The sequence below is a fragment of the Callionymus lyra genome, chromosome 7, assembly GCF_982586985.1.
Source record: "Callionymus lyra chromosome 7, fCalLyr1.hap1.1, whole genome shotgun sequence".
Lineage (NCBI taxonomy): Eukaryota > Metazoa > Chordata > Actinopteri > Syngnathiformes > Callionymidae > Callionymus > Callionymus lyra.
In genome coordinates, this window is record NC_141824.1 from 5,552,585 (window position 1) to 5,578,308 (window position 25,724).

General features: G+C 40.4%; 1 protein-coding gene, 2 long non-coding RNA genes and 2 other non-coding genes across 7 annotated transcripts in view; 2 read left to right on the forward strand and 3 right to left on the reverse strand.

The window, feature by feature from the left end:
* Nucleotides 1–1,261: 1,261 nt before the first annotated feature.
* Nucleotides 1,262–15,241, forward strand: LOC148074761 (uncharacterized). Of its 2 annotated transcripts, none has more exons than XR_015711832.1 (3): nucleotides 1,262–1,571; nucleotides 14,748–14,854; nucleotides 14,977–15,241. It is a non-coding gene; the product is annotated as an uncharacterized LOC148074761 (long non-coding RNA). The 2 variants fall into 2 exon arrangements; XR_015711831.1 differs by lacking the exon at nucleotides 1,262–1,571 and adding an exon at nucleotides 4,206–4,286.
* Nucleotides 12,865–14,122, reverse strand: LOC148074762 (uncharacterized). Of its 2 annotated transcripts, none has more exons than XR_015711824.1 (4): nucleotides 14,032–14,122; nucleotides 13,812–13,963; nucleotides 13,690–13,718; nucleotides 12,865–13,515 (listed from the first exon to the last, which is right to left on the reverse strand). It is a non-coding gene; the product is annotated as an uncharacterized LOC148074762 (long non-coding RNA). The 2 variants fall into 2 exon arrangements; XR_015711825.1 differs by having other exon boundaries at nucleotides 13,311–13,398.
* A 364-nt stretch (nucleotides 15,242–15,605) lies between the features above and the next one.
* The window catches only part of LOC148074763 (class I histocompatibility antigen, F10 alpha chain-like), a gene marked incomplete at its 5' end in the record, with an annotated part of 34,678 nt that continues 24,559 nt past the window's right edge, over nucleotides 15,606–25,724 (reverse strand). The window contains 7 exons of the mRNA XM_087796110.1: nucleotides 15,606–15,743; nucleotides 15,820–15,956; nucleotides 16,720–16,783; nucleotides 18,195–18,354; nucleotides 18,429–18,548; nucleotides 18,805–18,953; nucleotides 21,138–21,196. Of these exons, the coding sequence (XP_087652236.1) occupies nucleotides 15,606–15,743; nucleotides 15,820–15,956; nucleotides 16,720–16,783; nucleotides 18,195–18,354; nucleotides 18,429–18,548; nucleotides 18,805–18,953; nucleotides 21,138–21,196 (827 nt within the window). The remainder of the gene's footprint in view (nucleotides 15,744–15,819; nucleotides 15,957–16,719; nucleotides 16,784–18,194; nucleotides 18,355–18,428; nucleotides 18,549–18,804; nucleotides 18,954–21,137; nucleotides 21,197–25,724) is intronic.
* On the reverse strand, nucleotides 19,666–19,878 carry LOC148074764 (small nucleolar RNA U3). The gene has a single exon (XR_015712044.1). It is a non-coding gene; the product is annotated as a small nucleolar RNA U3 (small nucleolar RNA).
* LOC148074765 (small nucleolar RNA U3) lies at nucleotides 20,494–20,706 on the forward strand. Its single transcript, XR_015712023.1, has one exon. It is a non-coding gene; the product is annotated as a small nucleolar RNA U3 (small nucleolar RNA).

A 25,724-nucleotide genomic window follows, 5' to 3' on the forward strand; every position in this document is an offset into this window, starting at 1 on the left:
AACCCTCCAGAGGTTCACACTTGGTGTTTGCTGTGAAGGTACAGGATCTGATCTCTCTCAGTCCTGTTAGTCAATAACAAATTCTACATCACATCTACATACTGACCAACTCATCATTCTAGTGAAGAACAAACTTTACCTTCAGTACAGACGAGACACTTGAAACCATGTTTCTCTCGGTTCAATTTGTCCATGTAAGTTCCATCATCACAGACAGTGCAGGACGGAGATGGAAATTCTGTACAATGAACATTGACTCTGAATCCTGTGAGAGAAATAAATAAATGACAAATTTGAGTGACGTTTTACATCAAGACTCCTGACAGTTACTCTTATAAGAACATCAACATTTAAAATAGGCAGAATACATTTGATAGAATCAACATACAAGTGTCATGCTTATATTGTTTTGTTTTATTTTGAAGGTGGTTTTCCGTTTTCATGTGTCCTGTGTTTTGAGTGACAGACGCTGGCAGGTGCGCGGCTGGGGATGATGGAGTGGCGGGTTCTTCCCATTGATAAGGAGCGTCTCTACCCGGAAGAACTCGCCAGAGATTTGCGTTTCCAGACCAGGTTGGCTGTCCTTTCGATCTCGCTCCTCGCCTTTGAATCACAACTGGATAATCCTTTGGATACTCCTGACGTTTTCAGCACTTTTATTTACTCAAGTGAGTCCTTTTGTCTTTTTGTTTTAGTTGCTGTTGGGACCCCGATCTCCAGAAGTGCCCTGCCTTCGCCCCGAGTGCCTGTTTTGTTTTTTTGTTCCTATTACGGACCGCTCTGGATCTATATAAGACTTTTTTTTCTGAATTTTTCCTCCGTGGATTATTTAGAAGATAGCTGGGAAGGGCGACAGGTCTTGATACCTTCACTTAAACTTAGCGTTACATTTACCGATGTCAATAAAATGAAAAGAGACTTTAATAAACCACAACATGTACCTCTGCTCCTTCCAGCTGGACACTCAACATCCTTATCCTTCAACAGTGGATACTGTGACGTCACTCCTTCAACATCCTTATCCTTGAGAGAAAAGATCATTTAATATCAGATGATTTTTGAGAATCTATCAGTGATAGTTTCGTAGATTCTTCCGCGTCTGACCGTTATAAACCTCCTTGTAGGTGGACAACGCATGCGCAAATGCGTCGTTGATTTCCAACCTCGTGTACTGTACTGACACTAATAGAATGTTTTTCCATCATATTTGTCCATCATGATGAGTGCCATGGATCATACATGAACAAACATGTTTAATGATAAATATTTGTTACCAGAGAACAATTGTTTCAACTGTAATGAAGCATACATGTTTGATATTTACCAATTAGTGTTAAATATTAGCTATATTGATGTTTGAGACAAAATGGGGACCCTTGAAATAAAAAGAAAGACCCACACTGTTAAGTCTTTCTGTAGGTTTGTTTATTGGACATAATAAATAGTTTTAGCAACACTAGAGGGCAGCAGAGAGTACAAGTTGCTTTGCGTGCAGGTGGAGAGACAGGACGAGCTAATGAGATCACCTGTGCAGGTGAAGCTTCTGTCTACAGAGCATGACTACAGCCAAGGTAATGTTAAACTCTTCTGTTAAATTGTTCTCATTTGGAGAGAATATCTAAGGATTATGGACATAAACTTGCAGTGTGACTGCAGTTCACACTTTTAATGATGTCGTCATTAAGTAGAAAAATGATTAATGACATACATGACCTTAATAATTAAGTCAGATCTACTGTATGTCCATGTGTTGTAAATCTAAAACGTACCGAGAAAGTAGAATTCTAGTGTTTCTGATCCCATCATGCAGGGAATAGCAGGTTTGATATAAATGTACATGAATTGATTCATTAAAGATATTATTACATTTGTCTCTTTTAACATTAAGACTTCATCACAAAGTATCATTTCTGGAGATGATTTGACTTCAATGTTGACAACAGTTTATACTGAGTGGATCTAGTATAACACTGACAGACCCGGCTGCAGAAAAACATTTAAGGGGGGGCATTACATTTTTTCAGGGGGGCAAACTTTTCAACCTAAAAACGTATTGGCTTCAGGCTGAACAATGGCTCTGGGACGACTCGCACAGTACAGAGAAATAATTCTCCCATTACTAAAAAGTGACGGTTGATCCCAAAATCTAAAAAAACAACTAACAACCAACAACAACATTTAGTGCTGTGTCCATGTATTAAACTAAAGCACCACAGCTTCACTTCTACTAAAACATAAGCACTGAAGTCAACCTGAACACTGGATTGAACATCAAATAAGTTTTCATCTCATTGAACGAAATCATGGTAGGTGTGATGTGTGATCTGTTTGATACTTGATGAAGCCCAGTTGCTGCACATTGGCGCACGCATTGACGCACATTCTTCTTCTGAGAGTTGTAACACAGCGTCTCTTAACTGTTGAGCATGGTCCCCTCGTCTCGCACCAACGTCCATCTCCTCACTTTCGCTCTTCACTTTCCCGTACATACCGGCGACGTTCGTTAGCAAAGTTCGTTGCTAATAACCGTTAGCTTCGCCTCAGGAGCAGGTCCGAAAAAGTCGCTTCTGACACCAATGTAACGTTTGGTCCTCCACACATGACCAGACGGTTGTCTTGCACAGATATTGTTTCTTTGTTCGCTGTACTCACAGAGAGGTTATTGTTTCGGCCACAACCAACGCCGCTCGTTCTTCACACCACAAGTTGAACGCGAACTCTCTCTAACAACAACTGCGCATGCGCACAGACTCACCTTCTTAAAGTGCCCGCAACATTAATGAACAGAACAAACAGGATCGTTACAATATATATACAGTATATATACACACACACACACCACACACACGTCTATACACATACACACATATATATACACACACGTCTATACACATACACACATATACACACATATATATACACACATGTCTATACACATATACACACACACACATCTATACACATACACATATATAAACACACACACGTATATATATATACACACACACACACACACACACGTCTATACGAATACGCACATATACACACACGTCTATACACATACACACACATATATATACACACGTCTATACACATACACACACATATATACACACACACGTCTATACACATAAACACATATATATACACACACGTCTATACACATACACACACATATATACACACATATAAACACACGTCTATACGCATTGACACACCCGCACGCATTGACGCACATTGACACACACACACGTATTGACGCACATTGACACACACGTATTGACGCACATTGACACACACGTATTGACGCACATTGACACGCGCGCACGCATTGACGCACATTGACACGCACGGGCGCATTGACGCACATTGACACGCGCGCACGCATTGACGCACATTGACACGCACGGGTCACCCAGTATTATACAGAGCACCCCCCGACGTCGGATTCAAACGACCCGGGTTACATTTGACGCGTCGCCCATCTCTTCGTTGCCTTGGTAACGTGACGTGTCGCTGTTTCATTTGGCTACCGTAATTCTACAACTATGAAGCTCATTTGAAATGTTTAATGTCAACAGTGTGATTCTAATCCTGATTGTGCTTAACGACCTCAAACCACTTTAAGGAGGTACAGAGTGAATATAAATCGGTAAAAATGCTTAATTTTAATTTTTTGGAGCTTGGATTGTTTACGCATCGCGGAAGTCAAGAAGCTCTCGCGGATTAAAACATGCTTAAAAGGTCCTGTAAAAGTGACTATATTGTATATTTTTAGGTGTTTCAACTCCATAATGTTGACATTGTTTTATGAATGAGTAAAATAAAGTCTGTGCTATTTCGCTTGATCCTCTTTATAATCCGGTGCGCTTTTCTATGAAAATAGAAGCTTTCATTGAGATTGCGTTTATGGACATATGTTTTCTTTTTATTTAGCTGCGATTATGAGCTACGTGACGTTTGTCAACATTAATCGCGATTCTGCAGGGGTGACGTCACACATGCTAATCAACTGATCCTGCAGCGGTGACGTCACACCACAGGAATACAATGAGATATTGTGCTTGTTTGTTTAAAAGCGCCATGAATACAATAGTAGATGCGTGCTTGTATAAAGACCGAGTTAAGTTTAGTTTAAATTTAGCGTCAGCTAAAAAGTTTTCAAATTGCCGCATACGCAACTTCCGGATGATGACGTCACACTTGTTGACGAAGATCGATCGCATTTTATCCTCACGTTTGTGCATAACTTGACGGAATCAGGTGCGCGTCACTCGTCTATTGAGGTAAGATATCATTATTGCTTTAAGACTCAGAAATAATGTTTCATTGCGTGTAATGTAACTTTCTGTGGTGCGTTAACACGAGAGCTAGTTCGCTAAAACTTAGCTTTTTAAATTATAATGTAACTCACACACGTATTTTGTTTGTTATTTTGAAGAACGAAAATATATTTATATTCCAATAAAAAGTTTGCTATATTGGTGGGTCATGGTAGGCGATTTATTTTATTCATATTCAAGATTCTTAGCTACGGCACCTTCAACACATTCAACGCTTGTTAACCATACAACAGCACGAACGTTTAATCGGCGTGTTAAATAACAGATGCGGTGAACTCTGAGCCGCTGAAGCATCTGAACACCACGCGATAACAAAATATAAAGTGCAACTTACTTTCAAAACAAAGTGAAACAGTACAATATAAAATACTATCGAAAATATACACTTGAATAAAGTTATAAAACAATGCTTCAAGTTTCACACAAAAACTTAAATAGGTGCTTCGACACAACATTCATTTACACACAGCAATATAAACAATAATATAAACGTATTGTTTAGGCTCACCTAGGAGTGATAAGCGAGTGTATTCAGTAAAATTGCAGGAGCGTTGGCACACACGTGTCTCAGTCTCTGAGCCGCTGAAGCATCTGAACACCACGCGTCTCATCCGTGGAACGCAGGTAAAAAACAATGGCCGTCTTAAAGCGACAGTGTCTTAATGCGATACATGCATTGAAAAGTAATAAAACATAAAACACGAAAATAACAACTGGGTTTAATTATATACTTCCAGTGAAAATAATTGAAACATAAAACAACAAATAAACGTCTGGGTTACATTACCTTGAGCGAGCACCATAAACCGAATATACACAATAATCCATAGTGGTATTGGTTACAAGTGTCTACACGTGGTGTTCACTGCGCAGGTTAACTGTACCACATTACAAGTAATAGAATGTAACTTAATGTTGGTGAACCACATAGCAATTCATCTACATTAGAAGTCTAAAAATCGAATGGTAGTACAGTCACGGTGAATACAATTGTATAAATCGTTTAATTCATTTAAATATAAGTCAGCAGATGGAGAGACTTACCACAGTCTTTACCAATGGAAACATGGCGGTGGTCCATGAGGTCCAATTACTCTAGAAACTTCTGGATCATTTGAAATGGGCGGAGCATATTAAGATATTAACACTGAATATTGTTAAATTGACCCTTGACAGTGTTCATTCACTTTTTACACTGAATAAATAACACCTGGGTTTTAACTCTGGATATTGACAACAGCACTGCAGGGTTCGGAGCCACGTTTTACACCTGTTGTTGTTGTGTTACATCTGGAAGAGTTAAACCAGTCTATGAAATAGTTAAAATACATTAACACTTCCTTTTTGACACTTGGAAATTTACTGTGCACGAACGCACACATTAAACAAATGCGCACACCCACATAAAACAAACGCGCACGCACACATAAAACACACGCATGCGTACACGGACATGCACTGACAAACGCACACACACACGGTGACATGCACACATAAAACACACGCACGCACGCACACATAAAACAAACGCGGACGCACACATAAAAGAAACGCGCACGCACACCTAAAACACACGCATGCACACACAGACATGCACTGACACACGCACACACACACGGTGACATGCACACATAAACACACGCACGCACGCACACATAAAACAAACGCGCACGCACACATTAAACACACGCATGCACACACAGACATGCACTGACACACGCACACACACGGTGACATGCACACATAAAACACACACACGCACGCACACGCAGACACACACTCACACATGCGCACACACACCAGTGACATGCACACAAACGCATAACTACACATCACAAACAAACCTATAAAATCCGCGTTTGTTTTATGTGTTCGTGCGTGCGTGTGTTTTATGTTTGCATGTCACCGTGTGTGTGTGCGTTTGTCAGTGCATGTCTATGTATGAATGCGTGTGTTTTATGTGTGCGTGCGCGTTTGTTTTGTGTGCGTCCGCGTTTGTTTTATGTGTGCATGTCACCGTGTGTGTGTGCGTGTGTCAGTGCATGTCTGTGTGTGCATGCGTGTGTTTTAGGTGTGCGTCCGCGTTTCTTTTATGTGTGCGTCCGCGTTTGTTTTATGTGTGCGTGCATGTGTTTTATGTGTGCATGTCACATGAAACAAATGCGCGCACGCACACATAAAACAAACGCGCACGCACACATAAAACAAATGCGCGCGCGCACACATAAAACAAATGCGCGCGCGCACACATAAAACAAATGCGCGCGCGCGCACAAAACACACGGATGCATACACAGACATGCACTGAAACACGCACACACACATGGTGACATGCACACATAAAACACACGCACGCACACGCAGACACACACTGACACATGCGCACACACACCAGTGACATGCACACAAACGCATAACTACACATCACAAACCAACCTATAAAATAAATAAAACAAACAAACCTATTTCGTTTTGTCAGTGCGTGCGTGTGTTGTGTGCGTGTGCATTTGTTTTACGTTTGCATTTGTTTTATGTGTGCGCGCGCATTTGTTTTATGTGTGCTCGTGCGCATTTGTGGGACCGCCCATGAAATACTGCTGGCCCCCCAACTTCCCTCATGACATGGGGGAGTGTGCGTGTGTCAGTGCATCTCTGTGTATGCATCCGTGTGTTTTATGTGTGCGTGCGCGTTTGTTTTTTGTGTGCGTGCGCGCATTTCTTTAATGTGTGCGTGCGCGCATTTGTTTTTTGTTCGTGCGCGCATTTGTTTTATGTGTGCATGCGCGCATTTGTTTTATGTGTGCATGCGCGCATTTGTTTTATGTGTGCGTGCGCGCATTTGTTTCATGTGACATGCACACATAAAACACACGCACGCACGCACACATAAAACAAACGCGGACGCACACAAAACACACGCATGCACACACAGACATGCACTGACACACGCACACACACATGGTGACATGCACACATAAAACACACGCACGCACACGCAGACACACACTGACACATGCGCAAAGACACCAGTGACATGCACACAAACGCATAACTACACATCACAAACCAACCTATAAAATAAATAAAACAAACAAACCTATTTTGTTTTGTCAGTGCGTGCGTGTGTTGTGTGCGTGTGCATTTGTTTTACGTGTGCATTTGTTTTATGTGTGCGCGCGCATTTGTTTTATGTGTGCTCGTGCGCATTTGTGGGACCGCCCATGAAATACTGCTGGCCCCCCAACTTCCCTCATGACATGGGGGAGTGTGCGTGTGTCAGTGCATCTCTGTGTATGCATCCGTGTGTTTTATGTGTGCGTGCGCGTTTGTTTTTTGTGTGCGTGCGCGCATTTCTTTAATGTGTGCGTGCGCGCATTTGTTTTTTGTGCGTGCGCGCATTTGTTTTATGTGTGCATGCGCGCATTTGTTTTATGTGTGCATGCGCGCATTTGTTTTATGTGTGCGTGCGCGCATTTGTTTCATGTGACATGCACACATAAAACACACGCACGCACGCACACATAAAACAAACGCGGACGCACACAAAACAAACGCATGCACACACAGACATGCACTGACACACGCACACACACGGTGACATGCACACATAAAACACACACACGCACGCACACGCAGACACACACTGACACATGCGCACACACACCAATGACATGCACACAAACGCATAACTACAGATCACAAACAAACCTATAAAATCCGCGTTTGTTTTATGTGTGCGTGCGTGTGTTTTATGTTTGCATGTCACCGTGTGTGTGTGCGTTTGTCAGTGCATGTCTGTGTATGCATGCGTGTGTTTTATGTGTGCGTGCGCGTTTGTTTTATGTGGGTGTGCGCATTTGTTTAATGTGTGCGTGCGTGTGTTGTGTGCGTGTGCATTTGTTTTATCTGTGCGCGCACATTTGTTTTGTGTGCTCTTGCGCATTTGTTTTGTGTGCATGCGCGCATTTGTTTTATGTGTGCGTGCGCGCATTTGTTTTATGTGTGCGTGCGCGCATTTGTTTTATGTGTGCATGCGCGCATTTGTTTTATGTGTGCGTGCGCGCATTTGTTTCATGTGACATGCACACATAAAACACACGCACGCACGCACACATAAAACAAACGCGGACGCACACAAAACACACGCATGCACACACAGACATGCACTGACACACGCACACACACATGGTGACATGCACACATAAAACACACGCACGCACACGCAGACACACACTGACACATGCGCAAAGACACCAGTGACATGCACACAAACGCATAACTACACATCACAAACCAACCTATAAAATAAATAAAACAAACAAACCTATTTTGTTTTGTCAGTGCGTGCGTGTGTTGTGTGCGTGTGCATTTGTTTTACGTGTGCATTTGTTTTATGTGTGCGCGCGCATTTGTTTTATGTGTGCTCGTGCGCATTTGTGGGACCGCCCATGAAATACTGCTGGCCCCCCAACTTCCCTCATGACATGGGGGAGTGTGCGTGTGTCAGTGCATCTCTGTGTATGCATCCGTGTGTTTTATGTGTGCGTGCGCGTTTGTTTTTTGTGTGCGTGCGCGCATTTCTTTAATGTGTGCGTGCGCGCATTTGTTTTTTGTGCGTGCGCGCATTTGTTTTATGTGTGCATGCGCGCATTTGTTTTATGTGTGCATGCGCGCATTTGTTTTATGTGTGCGTGCGCGCATTTGTTTCATGTGACATGCACACATAAAACACACGCACGCACGCACACATAAAACAAACGCGGACGCACACAAAACAAACGCATGCACACACAGACATGCACTGACACACGCACACACACGGTGACATGCACACATAAAACACACACACGCACGCACACGCAGACACACACTGACACATGCGCACACACACCAATGACATGCACACAAACGCATAACTACAGATCACAAACAAACCTATAAAATCCGCGTTTGTTTTATGTGTGCGTGCGTGTGTTTTATGTTTGCATGTCACCGTGTGTGTGTGCGTTTGTCAGTGCATGTCTGTGTATGCATGCGTGTGTTTTATGTGTGCGTGCGCGTTTGTTTTATGTGGGTGTGCGCATTTGTTTAATGTGTGCGTGCGTGTGTTGTGTGCGTGTGCATTTGTTTTATCTGTGCGCGCACATTTGTTTTGTGTGCTCTTGCGCATTTGTTTTGTGTGCGCGTGCGCATTTCTTTAATGTGTGCGTGCGCGCATTTGTTTTATGTGTGCGTGCGCGCATTTGTTTTATGTGACATGCGCGCATTTGTTTTATGTGTGCATGCGCGCATTTGTTTTGTGTGCATGCGCGCATTTGTTTTATGTGTGCGTGCGCGCATTTGTTTAATGTGTGCGTGCGCGCATTTGTTTTATGTGTGCATGCGCGCATTTGTTTTATGTGTGCGTGCGCGCATTTGTTTTATGTGTGCGTGCGCGCATTTGTTTTATGTGTGCATGCGCGCATTTGTTTTATGTGTGCATGCGCGCATTTGTTTTATGTGTGCGTGCGCGCATTTGTTTTATGTGTGCGTGCGCGCATTTGTTTTATGTGACATGCGTGCATTTGTTTTATGTGTGCATGCGCGCATTTGTTTTATGTGTGCATGCGCGCATTTGTTTTATGTGTGCGTGCGCGCATTTGTTTTATGTGTGCGTGCGCGCATTTGTTTTATGTGTGCGTGCGCGCATTTGTTTTATGTGTGCGTGCGCGCATTTGTTTTATGTGTGCGTGCGCGCATTTGTTTTATGTGTGCGTGCGCGCATTTGTTTTATGTGTGCGTGCGCGCATTTGTTTTGTGTGCGTGCGCGCATTTGTTTCATGTGTGCATGCGCGCATTTGTTTTATGTGTGCTTGCGCGCATTTGTTTTATGTGTGCGTGCGCGCATTTGTTTCATGTGACATGCACACATAACACACACGCACGTACGCACACATAAAACAAACGCGGACGCACACAAAACACACGCATGCACACACAGACATGCACTGACACACGCACACACACGGTGACATGCACACATAAAACACACACACGCACGCACACGCAGACACACACTGACACATGCGCACACACACCAATGACATGCACACAAACGCATAACTACACATCACAAACAAACCTATAAAATCCGCGTTTGTTTTATGTGTGCGTGCGTGCGTGTGTTTTATGTTTGCATGTCACCGTGTGTGTGTGCGTTTGTCAGTGCATGTCTGTGTATGCATTCGTGTGTTTTATGTGTGCGTGCGCGTTTGTTTAATGTGGGTGTGCGCATTTGTTTAATGGGTGCGTGCGTGTGTTGTGTGCGTGTGCATTTGTTTTATCTGTGCGCGCGCATTTGTTTTGTGTGCTCTTGCGCATTTGTTTTGTGTGCGTGCGCATTTCTTTAATGTGTGCGTGCGCGCATTTGTTTTATGTGTGCGTGCGCGCATTTGTTTTATGGGTGCGTGCGCGCATTTGTTTTATGTGTGCGTGCGCGCATTTTTTTTATGTGACATGCGCGCATTTGTTTTATGTGTGCGTGCGCCGTGCATGTCTGTGTATTCATCCGTGTGTTTTGTGTGCGCGCGCGCATTTGTTTTATGTGTGCGCGCGAGCATTTGTTTTATTCATTTTATAGGTTTGTTTGTGATGTGTAGTTATGCGTTTGTGTGCATGTCACCGTGTGTGTGTGCGTGTTTCACTGACACACGCACACACACGGTGACATGCACACATAAAACACACGCACGCACACACACACTGACACATGCGCACACACACCAGTGGCATGCACACAAACGCATAACTACACATCACAAACAAACCTATAAAATAAATACGCACGCGCACACATAAAACAAATGCGCGCGCGCACACATAAAACAAACGCGCGCACGCACACACAAAACAAATGGGCACGCGCACAAATAAAACAAACGCGCACGCACACACGGTGACATGCACATATAAAACACACACGCACACGCACGCACACACTGACACATGCGCACACACAACGTGTGTGACATGCACACAAACGCATAACCACACACGCATTGACGCACATTGACATTCACGCGCGCATTGACGCACATTGACACACGCGCGCGCATTGACACGCGCGCAAGCATTGACGCACATTGACACTCGCAAGCATTGACGCACGCACACGCATTGACACGCACACGCATTGACACGCACGGGCGCATTGACGCACATTGACACGCACGCGCGCATTGACGCACATTGACACGCGCGCAAGCATTGACGCACATTGACACGCGCGCGCATATTGACACACGCACACGCATTGACACGCGCGCAAGCATTGACGCACATTGACACACGCGCGCGCATTGACACACATTGACACACGCGCGCGCATTGACACGCACGCGCGCATTGACGCACATTGACACTCTCGCAAGCATTGACGCACATTGACACACGCGCGCGCATTGACGCACATTGACACGCGCGCACGCATTGACGCACATTGACACACACACGCACTAACTCTCGCCTTAAGAAGTGACACTTGTCAGGGTGCAATTTCAAACCCGCAGCAGCCACTCTGCTCAGCACTAGTCGTAGGGAGTTAAGGGCTTCTTCACACGATGCCCCATGAATTAGAAGGTCATCTAAATACACAAGGCACTGTTGACGTGGGACACCAGCTAGCATGCCATCCATTAGTCTCTCAAAGGTGGCTGACACGCGCGCGCGCATTGACACACGCACACGCATTGACGCACATTGACACACACACGTATTGACGCACATTGACAAACACGCACGCATTGTGTTTTTTACTGTTTTCTTACCACTGTAATGTATATGTTGGCATTAAAAAATAAAATTTCATGCTTAAGATGGGAAATGTGTTTTTATTATTTTTTGGTCCTCCAATGCCTGTTGTCGCTAATTTGCGACATACCCAATTTTACAATAATTTTATGTTCTACAGTAAAAAATTGAATCTTCACTTTATTTAGTCTCTGCTTGAAAGCAAAAACACACATAATCATTTTTTTTTAACAATTGCAAATAAATTCAGGCGTCAAGGGGTTAATTTAAGTATGGCGTATACGTATAGTGTATAATAATTTTTAATCTAACACCACACTTTTGTTTTTGCCAAACCTTGTTTCGCATCAGCTGCCACGACATACTTTGGATGTGATCTTACGGCAACGATAACAGATGAGTTTGTTAGCGTTGTATGAAAAGGCCCATTGGAGTTGTAGTACTGAACACACACTGAATACTGAATACATTTTTCTGTTATTCAACATGTTTTAAAGATACACACATCCATGCAACATGCAACCATGACAGCTGTATCAGCACAATACGGACAATGAACGTGAGGTTCTGGCCTGCAGCCCACATCTGTGTATCGGATAGTCTGTCAAACATAAAAATGTAAACGGTTAGACTTTTATGATGCAATATACGAGGAACTAACTAAAGATATACTGTACACACCTCCATGATGATTGCCTTTCTCAAGTGGCTTTGTATGTGCTGTTGGGTTTTGTCCATCTGTGCTGGTCTGAATTTGGTGACCTCACAAAAAGGGCAGTGAAAGAACAAGCAACACTGACGGCTGTGGAGTGAAGTACATCCTCAAACCTGGCTGATGTTTAACTGATCAGCCATTTATGAGATTAATGAAAGCTTTGACAGAAACTGTTTTCTATATCACAGACTAAGCTACACACACAGGCAAATGAAAACAGCCAGAAATATGTTATGTTCACTGAACAGATCATTTATGAACACATTTTTCATGTTGTATAAAACTGAAACATTCTATTGAATGACTGAACAATCTACTTTAATATACTTGTGTCCAATTAGTTCATATTCAACGTCTGCTTTCTCTGGTCTGTTTATCTGGATTCTTGTCACGGGGGCAGCAGCTTCAGCAGAGAGGTCCATACTTTCTTCTCCCCAGTTACATCGTCCAGCTCTTTCTGGTTCTTCAGTGTGTTCTGGGTCTTCCCCGGGTTCTACCATCAGTGGAACATGTTCGACTTCATCGGACTTATTCTCAGATGAATAAATTGATCTAAGACAAGAAAAAAATAAGTCAGTTTAGATTAAAAAAAAAGCTCAAACTAATTGAAATTCTCACGGATGCTCCGTTGAATCCATACATTCATTCATTCATTTCCACTGCCACCTCCTAATAAGAAATAATGATCGTTTCTCTGATGCACAAATACTGCAGTGCTGAAGATATTAAACCAAAATTGACATTAATTTTAATTGTACAAGTGATGACATTTGCAAAATTAATCAACATTACATTTAAACATTAAATCACTTTGATAAATGACTAAAAAACGTTCTTACATACCTTCCTTCTTCTCTTGAACTCTTTTCGATCTGGTTAAGGAGAAAAATAATTCAAGGAAATGACTCCAGATAAACACAAATCAATATAATAATGTGATTTTTATGAATGCATTTGTTTTTTACCTCTTTTTCTTTTTTTATACCAATAAACTACAGAACATGTGATCAGTAGAACGATCACAGCAACAATAATTCCAGCCACTTCTCCTGGTGTCAAACCTTCTCGACATACAGAGTCAGAAGAAATAGTTCCTTCTCGTAGATATGTTGAACATCTACAAAGACAAGTGGAGACAGTTTAGAAGAAAACATCTGGAGCAAACATTTGTGAAGCTTCACTCACTGTTTGTGATCCTGACATGACGTGAACGTTCCATTTGAAAATGTTCCTTCACTGCAGGTTCCACACTCAGTGTCTGTGGAGGACGTTCCTGTGAAGAACATTGTGTGTGTCTTATAGTTTCTGCACTCTTGCATTTCACATGTTGGATGTGAAACTCGCCTGCTCTGATGATGAACTGTCCTGGTTCACATGTGGAGTGTTGCTGTGCTGCCACACATGTGTCCACTGAGCCGTCCACACAGAAAAAACCCTCCAGAGGTTCACACTTGGTGTTTGCTGTGAAGGTACAGGATCTGATCTCTCTCAGTCCTGTTAGTCAATAACAAATTCTACATCACATCTACATACTGACCAACTCATCATTCTAGTGAAGAACAAACTTTACCTTCAGTACAGACGAGACACTTGAAACCATGTTTCTCTCGGTTCAATTTGTCCATGTAAGTTCCATCATCACAGACAGTGCAGGACGGAGATGGAAATTCTGTACAATGAACATTGACTCTGAATCCTGTGAGAGAAATAAATAAATGACAAATTTGAGTGACGTTTTACATCAAGACTCCTGACAGTTACTCTTATAAGAAAAAAGGTCAACATTTAAAATAGGCAGAATACATTTGATAGAATCAACATACAAGTGTCATGCTTATATTGTTTTGTTTTATTTTGAAGGTGGTTTTCCGTTTTCATGTGTCCTGTGTTTTGAGTGACAGACGCTGGCAGGTGCGCGGCTGGGGATGATGGAGTGGCGGGTTCTTCCCATTGATAAGGAGCGTCTCTACCCGGAAGAACTCGCCAGAGTATTGCGTTTCCAGACCAGGTTGGCTGTCCTTTCGATCTCGCTCCTCGCCTTTGAATCACAACTGGATAATCCTTTGGATACTCCTGACGTTGTCAGCACTTTTATTTACTCAAGTGAGTCCTTTTGTCTTTTTGTTTTAGTTGCTGTTGGGACCCCGATCTCCAGAAGTGCCCTGCCTTCGCCCCGAGTGCCTGTTTTGTTTTTTTGTTCCTATTACGGACCGCTCTGGATCTATATAAGACTTTTTTTTCTGAATTTTTCCTCCGTGGATTATTTAGAAGATAGCTGGGAAGGGCGACAGGTATTGATACCTTCACTTAAACTTAGCGTTACATTTACCGATGTCAATAAAATGAAAAGAGACTTTAATAAACAACAACATGTACCTCTGCTCCTTCCAGCTGGACACTCAACATCCTTATCCTTCAACAGTGGATACTGTGACGTCACTCCTTCAACATCCTTATCCTTGAGAGAAAAGATCATTTAATATCAGATGATTTTTGAGAATCTATCAGTGATAGTTTCGTAGATTCTTCCGCGTCTGACCGTTATAAACCTCCTTGTAGGTGGACAACGCATGCGCAAATGCGTCGTTGATTTCCAAAATATATATATTAGGGATAAGGATGCAACGTTCCTAATGTATCCTATTAGTAACAATTTCATTAAAGTTATTGACATTGGTATAAAACCTTAATAATCTCCATCCTTTATAAAAGAAACGTCATTAACACTAGTCTGTAGACTCTAGCAGCGTTAAACTAAACTATTTAGACCGACTCTTACCGTGCCACTTTCCCTTGAAGACCGTTCCAAATGAACCAGATCCTATCCTCTGACCCAGAGTGATCTGGCCCTCAGATATCTCCCAGTCGTCGCTGGAGTCCCTCCTCCCGAGAGTTTTCTGTTTCACGGCACATCACCATCACCTTCATCATCACCACAGCAACGTTCATCAAAGCACAAAGACGGTCTCTTACCATTTTATTGCGATCTTCAGACGAGGACGACGACTTGCGCTCTCTTTGTGGACACGGGGACTTCTGCGGGACCTTGACGTTGGTCAGAGAGCCGGGTAGAGATGCAGGAGGAGTGGCGGACAGACCTGTGGTGGTACCTGGACAGCAGGGGAAACAGAGAAAAAGCATTTGGAGCTTGAAAAAGTGAGTTAAGGCAGAAGAGGAGAGAAGAAGAAAGTTGACTTTAAAGAGTGCCTTTGCCGTTTGAATGTGCAGAAGAGGTCATGCAGTGGCAAATAATGTTTGTTACCCTATGATTTATTATTTTTTCATTTTACATCATGAATGAAACTCATTCGTACTTTGACTCTCAATTGTGAATACTTTCAAGAATGATTTATACAAGTTAAAAGCCTTAATAATTACAAATCTAAAACTAATTATTTTATTGACTTGCAGTCACGTTTATGCAATTCGATGAAAGAGGTCATATATATATAAATAAATAGCTCAGTTAGACTATTCTTATTTATAAGGCCAAATATTTTTTAATGGAGCTACACTGGTAAATGATACATGGACATTTTAAATACTACATTCATTATCAAAAGGCTTGACTTATCTAAGGAATCTCTTAAAAACAGCATCATTTATTTGCATATATTTACCATACAATGATGAAGAAAACGACTCTTTTGAAGTCTGTGTGTAACAAAAGTGCATCACAGTGTTTGAAACAGTAAGATTGAAGTGAATCCCACAACCATGAGAGAGAACATGTGAAAACATAAAGAGGGAAACACACACAGTGGACTTGACACAAGGTAAAGGGGCTGTTGTGCTGGGGTGGAGGTGTGGGTGAAGGAGGAAGAGGATGGGGGAAGAGAGGAAGAACACAGGAACACACAGAGGCCTAACTACCTCGGAAAACAGGCTCGGGCTCAAAATCAAAGACTATGTCATTGGGGTAGGAGGGTCGGGGGGGCTGCAGGGCAAAAAGAGACAGACACACCATCACTGCTACTCACCCGGCCCCTCTAACCACCAACTGTCCATGGTTTTGCTCATGGCTTTACTGGAGCATTCATCTTACAACTATCACAGTTCCACTTCCTATTTTTAAACATTACCAGTTCAGTGAAGACGATTCTCTGAGACCAATCGTGGCAGAAACTAATACTGGCAACTCTTGATCCTTCTTAACATTTATAGTTAGAAAAATATGTTTTTTCACGTTTCCATTAATTCATATTTTTATATTGAAGCAATCATTAACTGTAATTACATCTACCTTTGATTATTAACATTACTATCATTTATATTACAAATGCATTGATATTTAAAAATACAAGACAATATTTGCTTTATTTTTAGTCATGTATGTACTGGAATGGTTCTAACCATCTGTTTTTATTTAACAAAATAATACAGTTAAAGAGTTTATGTTACAAAATTTCTAAACTGCTAATAAATGCAAGTCAAGTGTCGTTTAAGCTAGTTTTTTATTGCAGCTAAATCTCCAAAAGGGAAATTTATTGAGAGGTGCAGGCTTGTTAAACTGATATATAGATATAATATATATATAAATATATATATATGAGTCACTTGACAACTTTATTTAACCTAATTACTGTGAATTATGAATGAGGAGCTAATGAGGCTCATAAACATTGTTGCTAAATTGCTAATGAAGTTATATTTTATTTTACACACTAGCTTACAGGCAATATTTGAAAAGCACTGCAGAAATACACTAGATAAACAAATACATAAATATCGCTGATATGACAAGATTACTAACAGGTTTTTTTTATTCACCCTAAAACATGACTATTGACATGTGTAACAATTGTTATTATAGTTACTTATTTAACCAAGTAGCTGAGTGTGTAGAAGCTGTTGGATGAATCATTTTATCATATTTGGTTGTTCAAGCAAAGCGAACAACACACAATTAAATATTATATATGGTATATGGTATTGTCTTTTTCAACATTCCATTTATATTCATATTCATTATTGGGTCTCACACACACACACACACACACACACACACACACACACACACACACACACACACACACAAAAGACTAAGAGCACGCAGACGCGGAATGGTTGGAAAAAAAGCCACAGGATGTTTGGGAAATGTTGCGTGTTGATCTTTACCTCCCTCCGACCTCGGTAAGCACTGATCACGAATCAGATCCTGTAAAGAATCAACATTTGTGTTACTATTATTATAGATAAATAGTTTAAGGAAAGAATATACAACGTCGGATGAAATAATTTGAACAGTCATCCATTTTTTTCAGATGCAGGCAGAACCTCTGACTACTTGGTTTCACATTCTTACATCAAAAATCAAGTCATTTATATCAACAACTGTTGCATCTCACATCAATGTTGACAGGCTCGATGGTGTTGATATGGACGTTGGGTGCGGACGACGAGCGGTCCCGCTGCCCAAACTGGTTACGGTGGTCTTCCTCATTGGGCCGGAAACTAGGTGGGATGGGTATGGACTTGGACGGGGACACAGTGGCGTGGCATATGGATCTGGAAAGGTTTGAAGCCATCAATAAGAGAGAGCACAGAGACGAACACGCAGAAAGGGAGAGAGCGGGGATTACCCTGTGGAGTCTGATGGGGGGAGTGAAGGACAGACTTCGGACACGGGGGTCGTCCCTTCTGAAGAAACTTCCTCCTGAGTGAAGGGGTGGTGCTCGAAGAACTTGGAAACTAGCAATAAGCTTGAACCACAAAAGAAAATGTTATTAAAATCAAGTTTAAATGAAGGTTTTTTACTGAATGTTATCCTGCTTATATATTAATCTATAACTGCACACATGTTTATAGATGCATCAGGTTAAAAACAATACTTTCTTTATATTAAATTGTTAATAATTTAGACGCGCTTAAACTGACCATGACCTCAGTGAAGAGTCAACACTTTAAATCACAGCTTAATTTAAGATTTTGTACAACTTCTCAAGTGACACAACTTACTGTAACTGGTCGTAGTTGACACACATAAGAGGAACCTCGGTGCTGCAGCGCTGGTGGAACTTGTACCCCCATGTCTGGCAGCGGAACCCCTGGAAAAGCAGCTTCCTGCAGAAGTCGCAGAAGGCCAGAGTGAAGAAAGTCTTCCTCACCTAAAACTGATCAACTTTAATGCCTAAACAATTTAGAGTCATGAAGATGGAGGAGAACTTAGGTCTGTATCTGATGTGCTGATAAAGTACAATTTATGGTAATAATACCTTTCATTATTAGTCATTATTATTAATGATTTGAACTGTTAAACATGTACAGACTCCAGTCAAGCTGGTTTTTTACCAACTAACTAGATTCATATCATATAAAATATAATACGTTACTAACACTCATTGGACAGCAGGTGGCAGTGTCATTTCAGAGATTGCTTGCACGACATTATAGTGTTTAGGTTTTATATGATACAACTTTTAAAATACATAATGGAATATAACAAAAAAAAAGTGTACCTTGCTACAGACTTTTGTGTTTTTAGTATTAATATGGAACCTTGCAAACATAAGTGAAGTCAATCGCTCACACACGACTGACCACAATGCATCTGATTACAATAATTCAATAATGCTGTTTCACTTTCAAGGGACACAAACATGTTTTCAATACAAAAATAAACCTTTACTTTGGGATACTTTTGTGTTTTTATGTGTGTAATTCATTGCTTCTTGGACAGATCCGTTTAGTCTGTCAATTTCAACAAAGACAAAGACCTATGAGCTTCAGTCTTTACATTAAAATGAAAATACTTTTGTTTCTTTTAGTTAAAATTTGCAATAAAACTTTACTTGATAGTTTATTGTCTTGAACACAACAACCACTCTGATCATATTCCTCTCAATACTGCACAAGGAAGTAAAGAAGGATCATCAATGACAGAGAACATATGAAGTGAATCATTATTCTCTGTCTGCTTCACACTCAGGAAGGAATATCACAACTCTTCATCATGGTTAGTGACACCAAACACTTTACAAACACATTTCTTAAGTTAAGAACTATAGAAATGATCCCTGAAAGTATAGTCTTAACTTAACTCTGCACCAACATCACACTCCATCCTCACACCAAACTACTAAAGTGATGGTTTATTAAAAACATTTTTCATTCATTAAATTGCAAGTATATGAGCAACAAAAGACTGTGTTTTAGAGTAAATACAAACATGAATGTAAAATGTATCTAAAAATGTAACTGACACTCCACAGTGACATTTACAGGAAGACTATACATTCATTAAAAAACACAATCAAGAAATACCTCATGAGAAGTGTTTGTTTATGAAACAAATTTAAAAAAGGTATTTGAATAGGAATTTGGATTAAATAATATTTTACAAATAATTTGACTTTCTTTCTGAAATATTGTTCAAGTTATCTTTTTGTCCATTTTTAGTGTCTGTATGAAAAAAAAATCCAACAGTTGATCTTTGTCTTTTATTAAACTGCACTGCCAGTGAAGACATGTGACCATGTGATGTAGTTTCATTCTTTGACTGACAGCAGTTAAGACTATACTATCGAATTTCTCGAACTCCTGTGTTGTTCTCAGTATTATCTTGATCTTTAAAGTATGTACTTTTTTGAGTATTGTTTTGATTGTCTAAGCGCTTTGTGACCCTGGTCTCGAAAAGCGCTATATAAATAAATATGACTTACTTACTTACTTACTATAGTTCTTAACTTAAGAAATGTGTTTGTAAAGTGTTTGGTGTCACTAACCATGATGAAGAGTTGTGATATTCCTTCCTGAGTGTGAAGCAGACAGAGAATAATGATTCACTTCATATGTTCTCTGTCATTGATGATCCTTCTTTACTTCCTTGTGCAGTATTGAGAGGAATATGATCAGAGTGGTGATTGAATGTCAAAGTTAAACATAAACAATAAGCATTGTCAGGAGCATCTGGGTGAACATCAATGTGATGTTGAGAAGAAGCTCTCAATAGAACCTGATAAATTTACTAAATAACCCCCACAAACAGAGACATTTCTAAATAATTCACATTTTAAACAAAGGGGTCAAGCATTCTTCCGTGATTTGGACCCGAAAGACGTGTTTTGAAGGACAGAGAAAACACCTGTAGCGGCGCAGACAACGAAGCTAGGAGCCAACATGGCCGACATGGATCTCATCCTGCAAGAACTGAGAGGGTTCTGACAGGAAAGTAAAACTCAATTTCAATCATTAAAAGAAGAGATGTCGGAGCTAAATACAAGGATGGAAGAGGCAGAGGGACGGATGGTGACGGCAGAAGAAAGGCTTCAGAACGTCGAGGAAGTTTATACGGAGATGCTAAAGCTACACGCGAGAGTCGAGGAGAAGATGGTGGACTTGGAAAGTCGATCTAGAAGAGAAAAGAAGAAAAGAATACGGATCTATGGCGTTCCGGAGGAGGCTGAGGAGTCATCCTCCATGATAACTTTTGTGGAGAACTTGCTTCGTGAAGGACTTGGGATGACAGAGAGCAGAGGAGCTGAGGATGGAGAGAGCGCACCGGTCCACTAGACCTCCATCATCGTCAAGTTTCTGAGTTTCTCAACGAAAGAGTCGATTCTTCCCAAGGTGTGGCAGAGCAGAGGATTCTCCTGGAAATCTAACCAAATAAACATGGATCAAGATTATCCTCCAGCCATCATCAAACAGCGGTGCGAGTATGCAGAGGTGCGCAAAGTCCTGAAGGAAAACCAAGTTCAATTTCAGACTCTCTTCACGGCCAGACTACGAGTGAAATACAAAGACGGAACCAGAACCTACGCTACAGTGGAGGAAGCAACGGAGGATCTGAGAAAATGGAGATACGACGTCACACTTGCATGTCAGTTCCTGAGACCCTCCTTTGAGAGTCACTCAAGTTGTTTATTAAGTTGAATGTAATATTGAGTTTGTTAGATTTTCTGCCTTTGTTTATTTGTTTTTGGTTTTTGAGGGGGGAGGGAGCATACCAGTTTTGTGAAATTGTTCAAAAAGGACACCAGTAATGGATAAAAGATCAATAAATATTGTTTTGTTCAATATTAACGGCGTACTCAACGCAGTTAAAAGGGCGAAGATATTGTCAAAAACTTGAGAAAGATAAAATGCACATTGCTTTCTTACAAGAAACACATCTTGATGACATAGAACATGGTAAACTGAATAAATCAGGATTTAAACACGTCTATTATGCTTCTCACAGTTCAGGAAGAAGGAGGGGAGTGACAATCCTCATAAATAACACAGTCAATTACCAGCACATCTCAGAGTATAAAGATAATGAAGGTAGATTTATAACAATTACAGGTAAAGTTGAAGATGATTTGGTGAGTTTCTTTAACGTGTATGTTCCACCTGGGAGTGACTAGTCCTTCTTTAAACGTTTACTTGAAATAATGACAACAAAAAGCCAAGGGATGTTGATTTGTGGGGGCGACTTCAATCTTCCACTTAACCCCAAAATGGACTCATCTAATGGCAAGTCAGACACAAGAAAGATCAACAATAAGTTCAACAATATTATGGAAGAAGTGGGAATTATTGATACTTGGAGAGAGTTGAACTCAAAAAGTCGAGAATATACACATTACTCAGCAGCTCATAATGTTTACTCTCGTGATCTGTTGTTATCTGTGAAACAGGCCCTAGTAGTGTTTCTGACCACGGTCCTGTCTATATGACGTTTGTCTGGTCAAAAGCTTAGATCTACAATTTGGAGACTAAATTCAAAAATGTTAAATAGCCACGCTATTAAAGATAAACTGAAAGCTGAAATTGAAGATTATTTAGAATTAAATGATAAAAAGGAAGTATAACCACCAGTATTATGGGATGCTCTAAACAAAGGCTGTGTTGAGGAGTAAAATAATTTCTATCTTTTCATATGAGAAGAAACTCAGACAACAAGAACTTATGGAATTAGAAGACAAACTGAGGACAACTCAAATGAAACACTCTCAGTCCTTAGATGATGACACTCAATTGAAAGTTCAAAAACTAAGAAAAGAAATAGATCAAATAAATACACATGAAATACAAAAAAAACTACTTTTCACCAAGAAAAAATACTACGAGGCTGGTGGAAAATCTATGAGGCTCCTGTCCTACAAATTGAGAAAACAGCAAGCTGACCGGTCTATACACAAAATCAGAGACCCCACAACTAAAAAAGTGGAAACTAATCAACAAAACATTCAGAAATGTTTCTTAAAATGTTATGAAAAGCTCTATTCTCAACCTCAAACAGCTAATGTCCACCAGTTTGACAAATTATTATCCCATATTGAGCTTCTAATGGTTAACAATGAACAAAACTAAAAATTAACATAAAAAATGAACTTTGGTCAGCAATTAAAAGATTAAAAGGAGGGAAATCCCCCTGAACAGATGGATTTACTTCCGAGTGGTGCAAAATAATGCAAGATCAACTAACTACTACACTCCTGAGAACATTTAACTGGGTTTTAGAACATAAAGTTGTACCTCATGGAGCGAGGCGATCATATCTGTCATTCCCAAAGAAGGGAAAGATAATATGGAATCTGGGAATTACTGTCCAGTGAGCGTTTTGAACATTAATCATAAACTGTCCACCTCCATACTAACAAGAAGAATTGAACCAATCTTACCTAAATTAATTCATGAGGACCAGACAGACTTTGTTGGAAATAGACAAACTCAAGATAGCATCAGGAGAGCATTACACATTATAAGACAAGCTGGGAATCAAAACTTGGAAACGCTGTTACTGAGTCTGGACGCAGAAAAGGCGTTCGAATCGGTAAGTTGGTCATTTTTATATGAAGTTTTAGCAAAAATTTGGATTTCATGAAACTATAATTGATACTTTTGCAGCATTGTACAAAACACCAATGGCTCGAATTAAATGAATGGAGATTTAACAAAATCATTTGTTCTGAAGAGAGGAAACTGACAGGGGTGTTGTGCGTCACCACTATTGTTTGCCATTTTCATAGAACCTCTGGGTCAATGGATAAGGCAGAGGACAGAAATCCAAGGAGTCATGATGTCCACGGGGGAGCAAAAGCTTGCGTTGTTTGCTGATGATTTATTGTTGACCATAACACAACCTTCTCAGACACAAGTGATGGAGATGCTAAAAGAATACGGTCTATTATCAGGCTACAAAATTAATATTGATAAAACCCAAGTTCTAACACTGAACTATGACCCACCATGAAAAATCAGGAATATGTATAACTGGAAATGGGATGCAAAATTCTAATATTTAGGGGTGTCACTACCTAGAGACTTGCTGAGACTGTATGACATCAACTATGGACCTTTGAGTGAAAGAATTAAGTTGGATTTACAAAGATGGGCAACTATACCATATTTAAATCTTCCCTCAAGGATAGACTCCATCAGGATGAATATTCTGCCGCGAATATTATATCATTTTCAATGTCTCCTGGTCAAAATTCCATCAAAACAATTTATAGAATGGGACAGATTAATTTCAAGATTTATGTGGGAGGGGAACAAACCCAGGGTCAGATATAAAACACTGCAATTAAGTAAAGAGAAGGGAGGTATGGGCCTGCCCTGCCTTCAACATTATTACCATGCAGCACAGTTGAGGCCCTTAATCTGTCTCTGTTCAAGATCTTACACTGCAGGTTGGAAGAACTTGGAAGGTTCTAGCGTAAATGGTGTTCCATTGATTGCTCTCATAGCAGAGAACAAGCTACAGGATGAAATTAAGGTTGCAGATCATACTTTTACTACTTACTACTTTTTTACTACTATACTTTTTAAGGATTTTCCTAAAATCTTGGCAAGAATTGGTCAAGTCCTGCCACCTAGGGGATTCCCCGAGGATCTTGAGGTGGTGTGCTTTTGACTCCGATTTTGTGCCCAATAAAAGGGACGGCAGATTTAAGACTTGGATCTCAAAAGGTTTAACTGATTATCAATCATTTATTCACAAAGGGAATTTTCAGAGTTTTGAAAACCTTAAGAAAAAGAGGATTTTTACAGATACTTACAAGTCAGAAATTATTTTAATCAAAATTTGAAAAAGCCAATTGATGCATGTGGAAAAGGATTACTAGAGATTTTCATTTCATTATTGGAGGCAAATAATAGCAATAAAATAGTATCTAAATTGTACAAAGGAATTCGACAATCTAAACAAGAGAACACAGGATATATAAAGCAGCGATGGGAAAAAGATGGAGATATATCAATCACAAATGAGAGCTGGGAAAAAAATGTATCATCTACAATGGTTTTCAACAAGATCAAATACATGGCGGGAGTTCTGTTGGAAGAATATTATTCGATTTTTTATCACACCCATTCAAAAATACACATGGGCACGGATGAAGCATGTTGGAGACTTTGCGGGTATAATGGAGCAAATCACTGGCATGTGTTTTGGAGCTGCAGTGGAATCAAAGCTTTTTGGACAGAGATCCACAGCCATTTAAACAACATTTTTGGTGTGAATCTTCCCTGTAAAGGTGAAAACATGTACCTGGGTGACTAACCAATAGAAAACTGTAATAATGGAGACAAGAAATTGCTTTTCATATTGTTGGCAGCAAGTAAAAAATGTATCACGAGGAAGTGGTTACAAGTTGAACCACCCACGACAGAACTGGATAGACATCGTTTACGACATCTATAAGATGGAGAAGTTATCCTTTGCACTCCAAACAGATATGAACAAGTTCTACAAGATATGGACCAAATGGACAGAATATGTCAAACCAATTAGAAGCAATTTAATTAAAGGAAATATGTCATTTTATTTTCCATATTTGCCCTGCTTCAATGCATTTATTGATTTTCTTTTTCTAACTCTTGAAAAATATAAGTATTTTGTAAAGTAACTAGTTTGATGGGTATGCTCCCTGGGGTGTGTTTTTTTAAAT